Below are 19,943 nucleotides of genomic sequence, written 5' to 3' on the forward strand. Positions count from 1 at the left end.
TTTTTTTTTTTTTTTTTGTATATGTCTTTTATGTCCCTGGTTAGATTTAGTCCTAAGTATTTTATCTTTTAGGGGGCTATTGTGTATGGTATTGATTTCCTTTTCAAAGTTCTCTTTGTTGGTGTAAAGGAATCCAACTAATTTTTATATGTTAATCTTGTGTCCTGCTACTTTACTGAAACCTTCTATTAGTTCCATTAGCTTTTTTGTAAATTCTTTGGGGTTTTCTTTGTATAGGATAATATCATCTGCGAATAGGGAGAGTTTTACCTCTTCTTTACCAATGTGGATGCTCTTTATTTCTCTTGTCTTATTGCTCTAGCTTCCAGCACAATTTTGAATAAGAGTGGTGATAAAGGCCATACTTGTCTGGTTCCCTTTCTCAAGGGGAATGCTTTCAGTCCCTCTCCATTAGAATGATGTTGGCTGTTGGTTTAGTAGAAATGCCTTTTATTATGTTGAGAAATTTCCCTTCTATTCCTATTTTGCTGAGGGTTTTATAAGGAATGGGTGGTGGACTTTGTCAAATGCTTTTTCTGCATCAATTGAGATGATCATGTGATTCTTTTGTTTTATTTATGTGGTGGACTACGTAGTTTGATTTTCTAATGTCGAACCATCCTTGCATAACTGGTATGAATCCCACTTGGTCATGATGTATTATTTCTTTGATATGCTGTTGAATTCTAGTGGCTAGAATTTTGTTGAGAATTTTTGCATCTATATTCATGAACGATATTAGTCTGTAATTTTTTGTTGTTGTTGTTATGCTGGCTTCATAGAATGAGTTCAGGAGTATTTCTTTCTTTTGTATGCGCTGAAATAGTTTGAGTAGTATTGGCATTAGGTCTTCTCTGAACGTTTGGTAGAATTCCTCAGTGAAGCCGTCTGGGCCAGGGCTTTTTTTTTTGGGTGGGGGGCGGGGGGTTTATTACCTCTTCAATCTTTTCTTTTGTTATGGGTCTGTTTAGTTTTTCTGCCTCTCTTTGTGTTCATTTAGGAAGGTAGTGTGTTTCTAGAAATTTGTCCATTTCCTATAAGTTTTCAAGTTTGTTGGAGTATGCTTTTTCATAGTATTCTGTTATATCCTTTTTTATTTCAGTTGGGTCTGTTGTAATGTCCCCCATTTCATTTCTTACTTGGGTTATTTGCTTCCTCTCCTGGTTTTCTCTTGTCAGTTTGGCCAATGATTTGTTGATTTCGTTGATCCTTTCAAGGATCGAACTCCTGGTTTTGTTGATTCTTTCTATTGTTTTTCTGTTCCCTATTTCATTTATTTCTGCTCTAATCTTTATTATTTCATTTCTTCTGGTGACTATGGGCTTCTTTTGCTGCTCTATTTGTATTTGATGAGTTGTAGGTTAATGTTTTGATTTTGGCCCTTCTATTTTTAAAAAAAATTTTATTGTGTTTTAGGTGAAAGTTTACAGCTCAAGTTATTTTCTCGTTCAAAAATTTATATACATATTGTTTTGTAACATTGGTTGCAATACCCACAATGTGACAGCATGCTCTGCCTTTCCACCCTGGGTTCCTTGTGTCCATTCATCCAGTTCCTGTGTCTTCTTGTCTTCTTGTCTTGCCTTTGAGCAGGAGTTGCCCATTTGGTCTTGTATATTGAATTGAACTAAAAAGTACATTCCTCACGTGTGTTATTTTTTGTTTTACAGGCATGTCTAATCTTTGTCTGAAAAGTGGGATTTTGGAATGCTTTCAGTTCTGGTTAGCAGAGCGTCCAGGTGCTATAGTCTCGGGAGTTCTCTAATCTCTGTCAAACCAGTAAGTCTAGTCTTTTTTTTCTTGAATTTCAGTTCTGTTCTACATTTTTCTCCCATTCTGTTTTGGACTCCCTGTTGTGATCTCTGTCAGAGCAGTCTTTGGTGGTAGCTGGACACCATCTAGTTCTTCTGGTCTCAGGCTGGTGGAGTCTCTGGTTCATGTGGTCCTTTAGTCCTTTGGGCTAATATTTTCCTTGTGTTTTTGGCTTTCTTTATTCTCCTTTGCTCCAGACAGGATGGGATCAATAGATGTATCTTAGATGGTCACCTGCAGGCTATTAAGACTCCAGACTCTACTCACCAAAGTGGGGTGTAGAACATTTTCTTTATGAACTATGTACACCATTTGACCTAGATGTCCCCCAAGACTATAGTCTCCAGCCCTAAGCCCCAGCTACTTGGCTGCTTAGAGTGTTTGGATGTGTCCAGGACACTTCTTTGCTTTGCTTTGGTCCACTTGTGCTGACTTCCCCTGTATTGTGCGTTGTCCTTCCCTTCACTGAAGTTGACACTTGTCTACTATCTTCTTAGTGATTTTCTCTTCTCCTCCCTCCCCACCCTTGAAACCCTCAAAGAATGTTTTTTTCTGTGTGTAAAGCTTTTCTTGAATTCTTATAATAGTGGTCTCATACAATATTTGTCCTTTTGTGATTGACTTATTTCACACAGCATTCAGATTCCAGATTCATCCATGTTATGAGATGTTGCATGGATTCATCTTTTTTATTGTTGCATAGTATTCCATTGTGTGTACATACCATAATTTTTTTTATCCATTCATCTGTTGATGGGTATTTAGGTTGTTTCCATATTTTTGCTATTGTGAATGGTGCTGCAATGAACATAGGTGTGCATATGTCTATTCGTGTGACAGCTCTTTTTTCTCTAGGGTACCTAGGAGTGGGATTGTTGGATCATATGGTATTTCTATTTCTAGCTACTTAAGGAAGTGCCATATCATTTTGCAAAGTGGTTGTACCATTTTACATTCCTACCAGCAGTGCATAAGGGTTCCAATCTTCCCACAACTTCTGAAACATTTGCTATTTTGTATTTTTTAGACTACTGCCAGTATTGTTGGGGCGAAACGGTATCGCAGTTTTGTTCTGATTTGCATTTCTCTAATGGTAATGAACATGACCATTTCCTTATGTGTCTGTTGACTGTCTGAATGTCTTCTTTGGTGAAGTGTCTGCTCATATCCTTTGCTCATTTTTTAATTGGTTTATTTGTCTTTTTGTTATTAAACTGTTATAGTATTTTCTAGAGTTTACAGATTAGACCCTTGTCAGATATGTCATAGCCAAAATTTTTTTTTCCCAGTCTGTAGGTTCTCTTTTCACTCCTTTGGTGAAGTCTTTTGATGTGCATAAGTGTTCAATTTTTAGGAGCTCCCAGTTATCTAGTTTCTCTTCTGGTGTTTGTGCATTGTTAGTTATTGTTTGTATACTATTTATGTCACTTATTCGGGCCTCTGGCATCCCTGTTTTTTCTTCCATGATCCTTACCATTTTAGATTTTATATTTAGGTCTTTGGTCCATTTTGAGTTAGTTTTTGTGTATGGTGTGAGGTATGGATCTTGTTTCATTTTTTTGCCAATGGATATCCAGTTATGCCAGCATCATTTGTTAAAGAGACTGTCTTTTCCCCATTTAATGGACTTTGGCCTTTTGTCAGATATCAACTTCTAATAGATGGATAGATTTACTTCTGGGTTCTTAATTTTGTTCCATTGGTCTTTGTGTCTGTTGTTGTACTAGTACCAGGCTATTTTGACTACCATGGCTGTATATCAGGTTCTAAAATCAGGTAGCGTGAGGCTTCCCACTTTGTTCTTCTCCAGTAATGCTCTACTTATCTGGGGCCTCTTCCCTTTCCATATGAAGTTGGTGATTTGTTTCTCCATCTCATTAAAGAATGCTGTTGGACCAAGAGAGAGACAGGGCCACATAAACCAGAGACTTCATCAGTCTGAGAACAAAAGAACTAGATGGTGCCCAGCTACCACATGACCACCCTGAGAGGGAACACAACAGAGAGTCCCTGATGGAGTAGGAGAAAAGTAGGGTTCAGAACTCAAATTCTAGTAAAAAGCCCAGACTTAATGGTTTGATTGATACTGGAGGGACCCTGGAAGACATGGCCCCTGGACTCTCTGGTCTATTTCTGAAATTTTATTCTTATTCTTTTGGGTTTCTAGTTGTTGTTTTTCTATGGTTTCTAATTGTTCATTTATTTTGTTGTTCTGTTATTGTATTGTCTTCCTGAATTATTCTATTACTTTGTGTTTTCCTTGGTTTTGTTTGTGTTTTCCCTCATCTCTTTCTTCATCTCTTGCAGAACTCTGTATATCAGTTTTTTGAATTCTTTATCGTGTAGTTCCATTGTCTTTTCTTCCTCTGGAAGGTTTTCTGGTTCTTTATTTTGGTCACTTGCTGGAGCCATCTTGTTCTGCTTCCTTCGGGGATTTGATATTGTATGTTGTCTCTGAGGCATCAAGAATTTATTATATTTATTTATTTATTGTATTGTTTGTTTGCTGTATCCTGAATTTTTGTTTTGTTTTATTTTGATATATCCAAGTATGCTGTGCATGTGTACTACTCTGGTCACTAATGTGGCTGTGTAGAAGCTCTCACCTCCTGTTTCTTGGTGGGTTGAGCAGCAACTGGGTTTGTAAGCACAAGTCCCTGTTTGCTGGTTTTGCAGTGCTGTTGAGGATGCAGGTGACATTTTTGGTGAGATGATGTATCTGTCTTGCTGGTCACCTCGCTGTGAGTGCTGGTTGTTGAGTTTGGTGTTATGTGTACGCTCTGCTGCTTGGTGGCTGGTCAGGACAAAGGAGCCCAGGTTGTCAGTCACTGGGTGGGTGGTGCAGAGACTCTCACCAACAGACCAGGGTGGGCAGAGCTTCTTGGGGGTGTTCAGAGAAGGCACAAGCATCTGGTTGCAGGGGGAAGGCCGATGCAGGGGGCGAGGCAGGGGGGATGTTGCCTGCCCATGGATGCCTGGTTGGAGGGCATGTCCCTGTCTGCTAGAGTGCATTGTGAAAGAGTCAACCTAATACTTGCAGAGCGCAGTACCTTGCAGAATATTTGCACATTCTATTCCACTTTGTGGAGCCCTGGTGGTGCAGCAGTTAAAGTGCTCATCTGCTAACCAAAAGGACAGCAGTTCAAACCCACCAGCTACTCATGGTAGGCTTGCTTCCATAAAGATTACAGCCTTGAAGACCGTATGGGACAGTTGTACTCTGCCCTATCAAGTTGCTATGAGTTGGAATCAACTTGATGGCAATAGGTATGTGTATTCCACTTATCCTCAAATGAAATAAATGCCAGCATTATTAGCCCCATTCTACTGATTAGATATCTGAGACATGGAAAAATAACACATCTTTCCCAAGGTCACAGAGTAAGACTGTAGCAAACCAGAACCCAGATCTCCAGACTCCCAGTCCAACATTCCATCTACCACATATCCCTTCTTCTCTGGAGTGCTGTATTTCATGTAGCTCCTCTCTTCTCTCCAAACCTACCAACAATGGGCACAGGGAAAGGAAAGGAGAGTGTTCCCAAATTATCTTTGCCAATCTCTATCCCTGAATTGTATTAAACCAAGTGCATAGCAAACCAATGGGGAAAATCATTGCATTTTCTCTCCCAATTTAGCACAGAAGTGTCAGATTCTCTACTGGCAATGTGAAACATATCTTTTAGATGAAAGAGGGAACTGTGCATCGGGAATACTGCAGCCATGCTTCCTACCTGGTGGGGACAGTCCTAGTTTCATGTAATCTTACTCTTTCATAGAAGGTGATTTAATAATTTCTAAGTAACCAGTATAATCATTTTGATTTTTCAAATGAATGTATTAAAAATAATTAAAAATTTTGTCAGACCATGTACTCTGATTTTTGGTTTGGAAAACACAACCACAGTATCTCTAAGCATCTCTATTCTTTAGGTGCAAGGGCCGTCCTTCCAGTTTTGGAAGGTTTGTCTTTTCCTTCTTTCAACACTCTTATCTGTATCTCTTCACCAAGTCTCTATTATTCCTGTCTGCAGTTTTCCTAATGCCTCACAGAGCTCTCATTTTGAATTCCATTCCTGTAGACTTTGGTCACAGTTGGTGACAGCTAATGAAGTATAATGCATTACGTTTCTTGGGGATGTGAGGGAGGCAGAGAGGTGGCCTTCTTGAGGATTAAAAACCTTGAGGAAAAGAACAACTGCAGGCATTAGAGGTAATTTTTTAAATTTGGCTGAAGGTGGAGGGGTGCATTCTCTTCAAACCACACTCTGAAGACAGCTGCCCACTAGTCAGACTTGTCCTTCAAAAATTTCCTCCAGGAAACAACTGCATTTTGACTGGATTACAGATTAAAACAGACATATATTAGGAGGGTGGATAAACCCAAACACGCTGCTGTCAAGTCAATTCTGACTCATAGCAACCCTGTAGGACAGAGCAGAACTGCCCCATAGGGTTTTCAAGGCCGTAATCTTTATGGAAGCAAGTCTTTCTCCCACGGAGTGGCTGGTGGGTTCAAATCGCCAACCTTTCAATTAGCACCTGAGCGCTTAACCACAGTACCACCAGGGCTGGATAGCCCATACAAAAATGCAGAATTTAGACTGACCAGTGTTCAAATCCTAGCTACACTTTTTAGTTTACAACCTCAGGAGAGTCTCTGGTATCCTTTTGGGTCTCAGTTTTCTCATTTATAAAATGTGGATAAAAATATCTTCCAAGGATTTTTAAGAATACATGAAACAGCAGAGTTCCTGGCATATGGTGAGTGAAAAGAGTTATAATTCACATGAATTAATACACTTGAAAAAACCTGGAGCTAAGGGAATAAAGAGGAAAAGCTTTCGTGGCAGTGGGGGTAAATGTAGTTCTGAGAATTCTAATGACATGTATTGTTAAATTTTAAACCTTAAGATCGTATACAAGTAACTGAGAAAAACAGTATACCAATGCCCATCCACTTGATATCTTTCTGTTATGCGGCATATAGAAAGAGTGACCATATGTTTTTATATGTTTGGGACAGTTCCCATTTGTCCAAGTTGTGTGAGGCAACAAAATCCCAGATTATGCCTGTTGTCAAGGTGTAAATATGAATTAAAAAAAACAGTTGCTATCGAGTCAATTTCAACTCATGGCAACTCCATGTATTTGAGTAGAACTACGCTCCACAGGGTTTTCACAGCTGTGACCTTTTGGAAGCATATCACCAGGCTTTTCTTCTGAGGCAACTCTGGGTGGGTTCAAACCGCCAATCTTTCAGTTAGGAGCCCAGTGCTTAACAGTTTATGCAACCCAGAGACTCAAATATCCTGATTTGAACAATAAATTTTGTAGTCACCTACACATAGAGAATGCCAGTTCTACCCCTTTTTATTTCAATGGAACATTTTACTAGCTGCTGGTTTTCTTGATTTTTCCAACTCTCTAAGATCTCTAACACCTCAAAAGTCAGTAAATTCAATTATGAAAATACCTGCTTCAAAATGCTCTCCATTACATACTTTTGTAGAGACAACTCCAGTTCAGGATCAGACTCCAGCATGCACGCAAGCCTCAGGAGGTCTAAGAGGGCAGAAGGAAGGGATGGGCTCAGAATAGGAGGCTTGGTCCTGCAAACCCAGGGAGAGTAGCCCTCTAAGTCCCCATTTCTTTGGCTGGTTCTCACAGTTCAGTCAGGGAACCCTGGGACACCAAGTGGCCAAATAGGCCAAGGGAAATCCAATGAGAAATTCTTAGAAGTTGTAAGTTTCCCAAAATTCAGTTTTACGTAGCTCAAAGTGCTGTTCTAATTATCATCATACTTTGGGATGTGGAAAGATTTTCACCTCTGGGCTTGAGCTAAAATTATTGCCACAGGAGATGGGAATGAGCAGATGAAGGGATGACCATAGAGGAGGATGGTGACGGAATGAAGGGGATGATAGAGTTGAAAAAGCACCAGGATTGAGTCAGGATACTGGTTTCTGGTCCTAAGTTTGATAACAATTTACTGTGTGACCTTGGACAAGTCACTTTACTACAATGATAGTACCCTATTTCCTCATCTGGGAAAGGAGCAGTTGGGCTACAATAGCTCTATGGTTCCATTCACTATAAGGGTGATAGTTCTGTGCTGTAGAATAGACTGATAGGAGGTGGGAGAAATGAGCATGAAGAAATCAAAAAATTAGGGAGAGAGAAATGAGGAGAGGTTTTCAGCAGGAAACAGAATAATTATTATGTAAAAAAATGAGATGAATATCAAGGAAAAAATAAAAATGGAGGCTGAAAGGGATATAAGTTAAGCAAATTTAATTTTGAAAGTATTTATTGATCACCTTATATATTCAAAACATCATGCCAGACACTGTGACAGAAAAGAAAGTAACTTGGAAACTTGGGCTTTTCCTTGAAGGAACTTACTATATCAGTGGACATTCAAATATAATATGTATGGAAAAATTAAACTGCACACACACACACAAAAAAAAGTAGGCCAAATGGCAAATAGGTTGTAAGAGACAGGGACCAGGGAGACTCAGAGGAAGAACTGATCAATATGAGCTAGTTTAATTACAAAAGTCTTTACAGGAGAAGTAGAAATTTAAGTGGATCTTGAATGATGTATGGCATTTTACTAGAAGAATTGAGGAGGGCATGTCTGGCAGTAGGCTAAATAATGAGCACAGTATGTTAAAGGACTAGTGAAGACTCTAGCCTCATTGGAATCCATGGATAATGAAGAAGAAGTGACATTTAACATACTGCGGAGAGAGGCAAGGAGCTCAGGAGTTTATAAAGGCCTGGATCATGATGGTGGCAGTGGAGATGGAGAGGTATGTGCCCAAAATAAGGCCTGAAGAAATCCTTTAAACAAGTCACCATTAAGATTTAGAAGATAGGATAGGGTAGCTAGAGCTCAAGGAGTGGGTAGTATTTCCAGGCTTTCTCCTTTTACCTCTGGATCTTCTGGGATTCTTGGCCTTACCTCATCAATTTTCCCCCTCATCACCTCTTACAGCTTTCTAAAAGTACAATTTACTATTTATAATGTTCAAAATATTCAAGAGTCGTATATAAATGGTAAGGAAGAAGAATGATTCAAAGATGTTTCTGAGGTTTCTAGTTTGGAAGAAGAAAGTTTTTAGGGAAAGAAAAGTAACTTAAGAGTTCAGACATATTAATGTTAGAAGGTCTGTTTGACATCTGGTGGAGATGCTCTATAGATAAGTTTTTTTTTTCTTTTTTCTTTTATTAATTTAAAATTCAGGACAACAGTCTGGGCCGAATTCTGACAGTTAGGGCCAGAACTTGGGTGATGCAAGCCACTTACAGGAGACCTTGAGAGAAAGTGCCTCCTTAAATTTTGTGCCCTAGGCTCCTTGCTTGTTTTACCCTAGTCCTGGCCCTCCTGGGAGTCATATGGAAGTTAAGCATGAATGAATAGCTCACCAAGAAGTAAGTGGAGGAGAGTAGAAGGTCAAGGACAGATCCCTGAGACCACCAACGTTTAAGGAATAGGAAGGAGACTCAGCAAAGGGCATTGAAAATGGGTAGTTTGAGGGCTAAAAGGAAGACTGGAGAAGAAAAATTTTCTTGAAGCCAAGAACAGACAAGAAGATAGTACCTAGAAAGGGAGGATAATCTAAGGCCAATCACCTAGGACAAGGCCTGAGAAGAGTTTATTTGGTTTGGCAAGCTGATGGTTAATAGTGGCCTTGATATAGATTCAGTAAGTAGAACAGAAGGGCAAGTGAGTAGAAACTACAAGTCAGGACTCAAGACTGAAGAACAGATGAATACATACCCCCTGGGGTGCATACAATCAGTGTTTGTTGGGTGAAAAAATAAATGAGGGGATAAAAGAAGAGGTACAAATACATAGATTACTTACCTGAGATGTTTGGAGGTGAAGGCTAGGAGGGGAAAGTAAGATCAAAGAGGTTTTTATTTTTATTTTTTTAATCATGGGGGAGATTTGCAAATGTTTGAAAGATGAGGGAAAGGATTCAGTGCAGAGGGAGAGGTGGAGGGCCTGAGGAAGGCTGTACTTAGAATTGCTGTTCTGCGAAATGGGGTAGTAGGTCCCCTTTGTGTGCCAGAAAGAACCAGGGAGATGTGTTGAGGTGCCCAGATACTTGTAATGGAGCAGCTGGCATTGGTATAAGACCCAGTTCATCATTGGTAGAGCAGAGACTCTTGTCTGTGGAGGGTACTTACTTTTGTGATCACCGGAAGGATAATAATCCATGAAGTTCATACACTTTGTGAAAAATTCATCAAAATTAAAAGTAGGAGGGGGTTTTAAGAAGTTAACCTAAATAAAATAAGAAGTTTTTGGTTATTCTGAGGGTTGTCTGGTCCTCCAAGTGTACTTTCTCAGCAGAAAGGGTAGGGAGTATGTTTTTGAATGTCCATGGCATGGTAAATAGTTATTGGCATAAACACTGAAGATAATCAACTTGGTTGTGATTACACTAAAATACATCTCCAATTATTAAGATCTCGATCTTCAGTATATGTGGAGAGCCATTCCAAGGGCTAACCTGTACACTTTTTCACCCTCAGAGTATTTTTCTTCTTTATTTTTTCTCATAATATTTTAATTCAGATAAAACTTGGTTAAACTGTACATCATTTTCTCCTTTCAAGTGCAAAAGGACCAAGGCGATGGGTGCCCAAAAAGGTAGTAGAAACATCACCAGTAATAAGACATAGCAACATCATGAACCCCATGATTCCATACACTGAGAATAGCATAACATCCTTTCTGTGGTATTCTTGCCAAAAAATAATTCCTAATCTCAGTTCAGTAATGAGAAAACATCAGGCAAAACAAAACAGAGGGACATTTGACCAACTAATGAATCAATACTTTTCTTAAGTGTTAAGGTCGTGAAAGGCAAGGAAAGACTGAGCAATTATTACAGAAAGTGGGAGACTAAGTAAAAATAACAAAAAAGGCAATGTGAGATCATGTATACAATCCTGGAAAAACTGGTGAAATTCAAATAAAGTCGTTACTTAGTAAATAGTATTGTACCAACGTTAATTTCCTAGTTCTAACAATTGGTCTCTGATTATGTAAGATTTTAACATTCGGGGAGGCTGGGTGAGGGACATACGGAAACTCTCTGGACTATTTTTGCTACTTTTCTGTAAGTGTAAAATTAATTCAAAATAAAAAAATTAAAGGTATAAGGAATGATTGAGGAAGATAGGAAATGAGGCATTGCTATCAGCCAGTCAGGCCATGTAGCATGATGTGGTTGCTGGAAGGGTGAGTGGAGGTACTGGGGAGGGTTGAGAATGGATGAGTTGGTGTGGGAGTGCTTCCCTTCTTTGCCAGCGCCTACATGGATTCTCTGTCTTTTCTGTCTGTCATGCAGTTCCATTCCCTTGGTTCAGCTAGCAGCATAGCTCTCTTCCCCTTCTCATGCCCTCAAAGCACAGTTCCTCTAATTGGACATAGCTCAAGGACAGTGCTGCTTACAATCTTCACCTTAAGGAGACTGTTTTTACGAGGCAGGGCCTTGGGGAAGGTCTCTCACTCCTGCACTTGCTCGTTTCCAATCTCTCGCCCTCAGTGATCCGCTCACCCCTGGGTTATAAGGATGTTGGTTGGTGAAAGTGAGAGCCAATGGCAGTCCTCAAAACTCCTCCCTTCTGCTCCTAACAAATAGCCCGGAAACTCTTTCTGTTCCTTGAGCAAGGTCACTAGTCTCCTAAAAGGCTCAATACCCAAATTCTACATCTTTAGTTACCCACAGGGATAAGGCTAATCACATCCTCCTTGAATTCCCCAGTCTTTGCTCATCCCAGAGGATGTATCCTGGATTAAAGCCTCTTAAACCTAAAACCAGATTGACCCCATCCCAGCCTCCACCCCAGTAGCTTCTTGTAGCCAATCTTTCCGGTGCTCTTCTGGCAGGAGGCCCCTGGTATATACTGCCAGAACTTTCTGCAAGTGGCAGAACCACACCTACCTTAACTGCTCTCTGGTCTGGAATCCTCTCGATCTCAACCATGCTTCGGTCACAGAGCTGCCAGCAGTTTGGTGACAGAATGACGTCGTTCATCTGCGCCATGTTCTGCGCAAAGCGGACGTCATCCACTGCCTGACCAATTACAAGAAAGTAGTTGCGCGTTTCATCTCCAAAGACCAAAATGCTGATGTGGCCAGCAGACAATCCTGGCAAGAAGGCAAGCAATAAGATTTGTACAAGAAGTTCTGGGTTATTTCTCAGCAGCACCAGTTCTTGGAAAAATGAGAATCTTGGTGTGGCTATACTACTTCAGAGAAAAATCTAGGCTTCTAAAATTTAACATCGGAATCAAAGAATACCTCCTGTAGCCCCAGGCCTTCCAAAACTCTCCTTCTCCCAAGCTAGGAAGTTCAGCTACTAGCTCTCATCTTTCTATGACACTTAACTCTCTAGATGGCCTTATCAGTCCTCAAGTTTATTTCATCTTTTTTTCAATTTATTCATACTTAAGGGCAATGACTGCTAACAGCTTTAATAATTCCTATTTAGGGAGAATTTACATTTTATCAGAGACTTAGGATTTAGCTAAAAAGAAACCCTTGTGCTCCAATTTCAGGTAATAGCCAGAGGGTTGGGGGAAAAGGACTAGGCATTTTGATAGTCAGGTGCCCCATCCCCACAATGTTTCCTCTAATTATTTTAAAGTTGGGAGCTGAAGATTTTGGTACCTGAGCAAGAGAAGACAAAATGTTGTAAAATGTGACATGTACATAAAATCCACATATAAATGAGTTACAAATGATAAACAGTTCTTTTAAATGATTGCAATTAATATTATCAAAGTTTACTTTTTTATCTTTGTAGTACCAGAGGAGATCAGCATTAACAACCATTATGTACAGCAGAGAACATATGGTTTGTCTTCTAGCTGAAACACACTGATGCTCAGATTCATTAAATGGAAAGGTTCTGGAACCTACACTCCTAACAGCCGATCAGTATGTATTTGAGGGGTTTGAGCCTCCATCATTCTCATCAGACTCCCAGAGAGTTAATTTGGAAAAAATGTTCAGTAATCTAACAACCTTAATTTTTTTGACAAAATATTTAACTTATTTGGAAATTTTTAATAACATCAAAAGGGGCAAAAGGTGGCATATGTTAAAGAAGGTTAAAGGAGGTTTCCACCGGCTCTTACACTTCAGAATTCTAAGTTTACAAAGCTTAGTTAGGCAGAAGCTAAGAAACACCAACAGCACGAACCATCAGCTCTAGCTGTTACTCAACATTTATAACTCTCGGAATCTCATTCCTCACCTATTAAATTTTTACAATAATGCCTATCCATCAGGGCTGTGGAGAAGCAAGAATGATATAATGTGTGTAATATCTGAAGAGCAACAAGGAAATGTGTGTTATTGTTACTGTTGGTGTGAACATAAGAAGCCCTCTACAAAGCTGGAGCTATGCTGCAGTCTCAGCTAGTAAGCTTTTCTTGCACATCATCTTTTTGAAGTGGGGGATAACCAGTCTCATAATATTGCTGAATCTATGTAATGACAAGCTACTCTCTATTGTACTTGATGATGTACATAGTTGACAAGCAGCAAGACAATCATAAGAATAACTACAATAATAATACAGCCATAATAATAGACTCAAACATATCAATGATCGTGAAGGTGGCACAGGACCAGGCAATGTTTTGTTCTGTTATACATAAGGTCACCATGAGTTGGAGCCAACTTAGCAGCAACTAATAATATAGTAACAATAATGACTTCTGTTGAGTGATTACTATGTGCCAGGTACTACGCTAATTTGTTCTTTGTATTAACCTGTTATTGTTAGTTGCTGAGTAGATCAGACTAACGATGACCCCATATGCAGAGCAGAACTGCTCCATAGGGTTTTCAAGGCTGTGACCTTTCAGAAGTGGATCACCAGAACTGTCTTCCAAGGCACCTCTAGGTGAGATCAAACTGCCAACCTTTTGGCTAGTAGTTGAGGACTTACATGTTTGCATCACCCCGGGACTCCTGTATTAACCAAGGAGGTTAAAAAAAAAAAAGCAAACTCGTTGCCATGGAGTTGATTCCAACTCATAGAGACCCTGTAAGACAGATTAGAACTGCCCCATAGGATTTCCAAGGAGCAGCTGGTGGATTCGAACTGGCAATCTTTTGGATAGCAGCCAAGCTCTTAACCACTGCGCCACCAGGGCTCCTACCAAAGGGGTAGGTATTGTGATTAGCCTACATTCACTTAACTGGTAAGTGAAAGAGTCAGATTCACATCCTGGTCTGCCTGATTTCAAATTTAAGGCATGATAGTGGGGCTGAGCCAGTGTTCCACCATTTTCTCCTTGAGAGAGAGAGATCCCTCAGGAGTAAGGACTCACATCCAAACTGCTACAGCATCTGTTCCTTCATAAATGCTTACCTATCTTGACCCGGATATCTAGGCCTTCTTCAGACTCCTTGGCCTCAAACAATCCATGGATCTCCAGGCTACATTTAATGACCACTGTGATAATGTTTTTCAGTTGCTTTCGTTCCACCTTCCACAGGGCTAGCAGTGCATCACCTTTAAGAGACAGATACACTGGGGACTTTTGACCTGCCCTAGGGATTAGTCTGTATGAAATCTATACAGAAGCTTACTTGTCGAACACTCTTCAGCCCCCCTCCTAGTCCTGACTTTCTCTGAGTTGCCTCCTTAGTCAGAACTCAGGCACCTCAGCACTCATTTCTTACCCCTTCCTTCTCAGTAAGCCCTCATACCTGCAAATTTTAGGATATCTCCTCCAAAAAGTAATACTTCTGAGAAAAAAAAAAGAAAAGTTAAATCAAAATCTGACTTCTTAAAGCTAATAAAAATAATTCATTCTTCATCAGTGGAATAGAAATTAGGGCAAGAGAATAGCATTTCAGAGAATGGACTTATAACAAAGATGTCTTCTCAGACAAGTTACTTAATCCATTTGGGTCTATTTCCTGAACTGTAGAATGAGTACGTTGAAGTAGATTATGTGTATACATGACTTCCGTGAATGGGAAAAGACAGGAAAAAAGGAAGGTGGAGTGTCTGACAAAGGAAGGCTGATCTTCTGATGAGGACCTAGGACAGCTATCCCCCTCCCACAATAATGGGATGTTTTTATTGATCAGTATATGTTATGAGCTGGGTATTGAGTGATCATGGGTGGGTGGATGAATGACAGGACTCCACAAGAACTGAGAATCAGAAAACGGGGAAACCACACACATGGTCATCTTGGGTTTTGTTTATTTGGGCTTTATGCCATAAATGGACAGTTTTTCTCTTAATTATGCATTATCACAAATTTGTTGAGCATCTACTGCATGCTAGTTGCTGAGTGGAATGCAAAAATGAGTTAGATACAGTTTCGGCTTTTAAGGAGTATTACATTCTATCTAGTGGGTGAAAATAAGGTATTACAGGTAGTCCCCGACTTACAACGTATTCAAGGTATGACAAACAACTGTCTTTTTTTTTTTTTTTTGGTACATCTTATCGTTAATAATATGTACTACATAGTTTTGCAGCACATAATTTGCTGATATTCTCATTTTCATGCCAAGCCCCCAAAACAAATAAAGATCAGATTTATAAAGATGCTGATAATCAAAGCCAATAATAATGAAAACTAAAAAAAATGAGGTATTCAATTTACATCAGAACCAACGTGAGTCATTGGAATGGAACCCTGTCTTAAGTAGGGGACTACCTGTACTAGGGAACTTAAAAAGATACAGTTGCTGTCTAGTCAATTCCAACTCATGGTAACCCCGCGTATGTCAGAGTATAACTGTACTCCATAGACTTTTCAATGGATGATTTTTTGGAGAAGTAGATCACCAGGCCTTTCTTCCAAGGCACCTCTGGGTGGAATAGAACCTCCAACCTTTTGGTTAGCAACTGAGTGCATTAACCGTTTGCACCACCCAAGGCCTACTAGGGAACTTAGAGCCTGATAAAAGACTAGACCTAGAGTTTACTTTATAAATCCTTTTCTTCATAAATAGTTCAAATTAGTAATCCAAACAAGATGATAGGCAGAGGTTGAAAAGGAGACTCAATTTTTCAGTTAGCTTTAAGTGCTTCAGAAACCACTATTAGGAGGCAAATTACTGATAACTTAATTATAAACCACTCTTATCTATTCATATAGAACTCTCTCAATGACTACATTTGAGTTACACTGATGCGAGATATTTGAGTTATTGGATGTAACTAAAGGTACCACTACTACAGTTCTTTTAAAAGTAGTCTGTAATTTATTCTTTTAACTAACACCCTTTCCTTCAAATAGCCTGTATTATTGAGGTTGGATTATATTCCTTGATTTGTACTCTATTATATTTCAAAAAATATTGGTTTCATGAAAATTTCACAGGGAAAATGAGTGGTAAGCAATGGTACTCTATCAGGTTAGAAACAACAAATACAAGAAAAACTGTACTGAAATATTCTCAAGCCAGGAAACTATGGGAACACTTACTCTCTACTATTGCACTTATGTAGTGGTTGAGGATCTCCACCAACTGCTCAGCCCCTCGGTCCATGTACATGGCTCTGCTGAACTTCTCAGTCATCGCAGTAAAACCTGTAATAAATGTGCAGCTAGTATCCTTGGCTGCTTGGAGGAGCCAGTCAGGTGAAGATGGTCACGCTGGAGAGCAGTGGGCCTCAGTTTTTAAGAACTGACAGATTTTCTTCTTAATGATTTTTGTGCCTAGTTAAGTGCCAGGTATGCAGTTTCCTGTATCTATATTCATTATTTTATTTTTTTCTTTAGGTGAAGGTTTACAGAGCAAATTAGTTTCTCATTAAACAATTAATACACATATTGTTTTGTGACATTGATTGTCAAAACCTGGGATGTGTCAACAGTCTCCCCTTCTCGACCCCATTTACATTCATCCAGCTTTTGTGTCACTTCCTACATTCTCGTCCTTGCCCCTAGGCTGGTGTGCCCATTTAGTCTTGTATACATGGTTGAGCTACATGTATTGTTGTTTGTTTTATTGGCCTGACTAATCTTTGGCTGAAGGGTGAACCTCAGGCGTGACATCAGTACCGAGTTAAAAGAGTATCTGAGGGCCATACTCTCAGGGTTTCTCTAGTCTCCATCAGACCAGTAAATCTGGTCTTTTTTTTTTGTGAGTTTGAATTTTGTTCTACGTTTTTCTCCAGCTCTGTCTGGGGCCCTCTATTGTGATCCCTGTCAGAGTAGTCAGTGGTGGTAGCCTGGCACCACCCAGTTTTGCTGGACTCAGTTTGGTGGAGGTTGTGGTAGTTGTGGTCCGTTAGTCCTTTGGACTAATCTTTCCCTTGTGTCTTTGGTTTTCTTCATTCTCCCTTACTCCAGATGGGGTGGGACCAGTACGTGTATTTTAGATGGTCACTCACAGGCTTTTAAGACCCCAGATGTTACTCACCAAAGTAGAATGTGGAAGATTTTCCTGATAAACTATGTTATGCCAACTGAGCTAGATATCCCTGAGACCACAGTCCCCAGCCCTCAGTCCAGTAACTCGATCCCTATGGGACTTTGGACGTGTCTATGAAGCTTCTATGACTTTGTCTTGGTCAAGTTGTGCTGGATTCCCCAGTATTGTGTACTGTCTTATCCTTCACCAAAGTTACCACTTATCTACTGTCTAGTTAGTGTTTTTCCCTCCCACCTCTCCCCTCTCTCACAACCATCAAAGATTGTTTCTTTTTCTGTGTAAACCTTTTCATGAGTTTTTATAATAGTGGTCTCATACAGTATTTGTCCTTTTGGATTGACTTATTTCACTTAGCATAATGCCCCTCAATTCATCCATATTGTGAGATATTTCACAGATTCATCATTGTTCTTTGCGTAGTATTCCATTGTGTGTATATGCCATAGTTAGTTTATCCATTCATCTGTTAATGGGTACTTAGGTTATTTACATCTTTTTGCTATTGTGAATAATGCTGCCATGAACATGGGCATGCATATGTCTATTTGTGTGATGGCTGTTATTTTTCTAGGCTATATTCCTAGCAGTGGAATTGCTGGATTGTATGGTATTTCTATTTCTAGCTTTTTAAAGAAGCGCCATATCGTTTTCCAAAATGGTTGGGCCATTTTACTTTCCCACTGGCAGGGTATAAGAGTTCCAATCTCCCCGCAGCCTCTACAACATTTGTTATTTTCCTTTTGATTGGTGCCAGTAAAGTTGGGGTAAGGTGGTATCTCATTGTAGTTTCATTTGCATTTCTCTTATGGCTACTGATCGTGAGCATTTCCTCATGTGTCTGTTAGCTGAATGAATATCTTCTTTGGTAAAGTGTCTGTTCATATCCTTTACCCATTTTTGAATTGGATTATTTGTCTTTTTGTTCTAGAGGTGTTGGATTTTCCTTTAGATTTTAGAGATTTAGATCTTTGTGTATTTGTCATAGCCAAAAAATTTTTCCCAGTCTGTAGGTTTGCTTTTGGTGAAGTCTTTTGATGAGCATAAGTGTTTAATTTTTACAAGATCACAGTTATCTAGCTTATCTTCTGGTGTTTGTGTATTGTTAGTTATGGTTTATATGCTATTTATGCCGTATATTAGGGCCTCTAGCGCTGACTGTATTTTTTCTTCTATGATCTTTATAATTTTTGGTTTTATATTTAGGTCTTTGATCCATTTTGAATTAGCTTTTGTGTATAGTGTGAGGTATAGGTCCTGTTTCTTTTCTTTTCTTTTTTTTACAGATGGACATCCAGTTTTGCCGGCACCTTTTGTTAAAAGGACTGTCTTTTCCCCCATTTAATGGACCTTGGACTGTTGTCGAAGTTCAGGTGACTGTAAGTATATGGATTTACATCTGGGTTCTTGATTCTGTTCCATTGGTCAATGTGCCTGTCACTGTACCAGTACCAAGCTGTTTTGACTACCATAGCTGTATAGTAGGGTCTGAGGTCAGGTAGTGCAAGGCCTCCTAATTTGTTCTTCTCCTTCAATAATGCTTTACTTATCCAGGGCCTCTTTCCTTTTCAGATAAAGTTAATGTTTAGTTTTTCCATCCCATTAAAGAATGATGTTGATATTTGGATCAGAATTGCATTGTATTTGTAGATTGCTTTGGGTAGAATTGACATTTTCACAATGTTGAGTCTACCTATCCATGAGCATGGTATGTTTTTCCATTTATGTAGATCCCTTTGGGTTTCTTGCAGTAGTGTTTTGTAGTTTTCTTTGTATAGGACTCTTACATTCCTGGTTAGATTTATTCTAAAGTATTTTATCATTTTAGGGGCTATTATAAATGGTATTGTTTTCCTGATTTCCTTTTTGTAGTTCTCTTTATTTTTTTTATTCCATCTTTGATTTCTTCTATTACCCAGTGATTTTAAAGCAAATTGTTATTCAGTTTCCATGTATTTGATTTTTTTCCTTGCTCTTTTTGTAATTTCTACTTTTATGGCATTGTGATCAGAGAAGATGCTTTGTATTATTACGATGTTTTGGATTTTGTTGAGGGCTGCTTTGTGGCCTGAAATGTGGTCCATTCTGGAGAACATTTCATGTGTGTTGGAAAAGAGTGTATACTTTGCTGCTATTGGGTGTTCTATATATGTCTATGAGGTCAAGTTTGTTGATTGTGGCCTTTAGATCTTCTGTATTTTTGTTGAGTTTCTTTCTAGATGTTATGTCCTTTACTGAGAGTGGTGTGTTGGTATGTTGAAGTCTCCTACTATTATTGTGGAACTGTTCATTTCTCTTTTCAGTGCTGTTAGAGTTTGTTTTATGTATTTTAGAGCCCTGTCATTGGGTGCATAGATATTTATTATGATTAAGTCCTCATGGTGGGTTGTGCCTTTAATCATTATATAATGTCCTTCCTTGTCTTTTATGGTGGATTTTGTCTTAAAGTTTATTTTATCTGAGATTGTTATTGCCACTCCTGCTCTTTTTTGGTTGCTGTTTGTGTGATATATTTTTTCCATCTTTTGATTTTTAATATATTTATATCTTTGTGTTTAAGGTATCTCACTTGTAGACAGCATAGTGATGGGTCCTGACAAGGGCCAGAAGGCAGAAGGGGACAGGGAAGCTGGTGATAGGGAACCCAAGGTTGAGTAAGGATATTGTTGATGTGTTGTGAGATTGTTAA

At 39.2% G+C, this 19,943-nt stretch overlaps 1 protein-coding gene across 3 annotated transcripts in view; it reads right to left on the reverse strand.

The window, feature by feature from the left end:
* ADCY10 (adenylate cyclase 10) overlaps positions 1-19,943 on the reverse strand; it is a 189,409-nt gene that overhangs the window by 156,362 nt on the left and 13,104 nt on the right. Inside the window, exons 3-8 of one of the 3 annotated variants that reach the window (XM_012557751.1) lie at positions 16,306-16,410; positions 14,564-14,602; positions 14,223-14,404; positions 11,781-11,986; positions 10,015-10,111; positions 7,289-7,377 (exon numbers count right to left, since the gene is read on the reverse strand). In XM_012557751.1, the coding sequence (XP_012413205.1) occupies positions 7,289-7,377; positions 10,015-10,111; positions 11,781-11,882 (288 nt within the window). In that variant the 5' untranslated portion in view covers positions 11,883-11,986; positions 14,223-14,404; positions 14,564-14,602; positions 16,306-16,410. The remainder of the gene's footprint in view (positions 1-7,288; positions 7,378-10,014; positions 10,112-11,780; positions 11,987-14,222; positions 14,405-14,563; positions 14,603-16,305; positions 16,411-19,943) is intronic. The other 2 variants (XM_004384076.2, XM_004384077.2) reach the window with 2 other exon arrangements.

Source organism: Trichechus manatus, unplaced genomic scaffold (assembly GCF_000243295.1).
Source record: "Trichechus manatus latirostris isolate Lorelei unplaced genomic scaffold, TriManLat1.0 scaffold00117, whole genome shotgun sequence".
NCBI classification, from domain to species: Eukaryota; Metazoa; Chordata; class Mammalia; order Sirenia; family Trichechidae; genus Trichechus; species Trichechus manatus.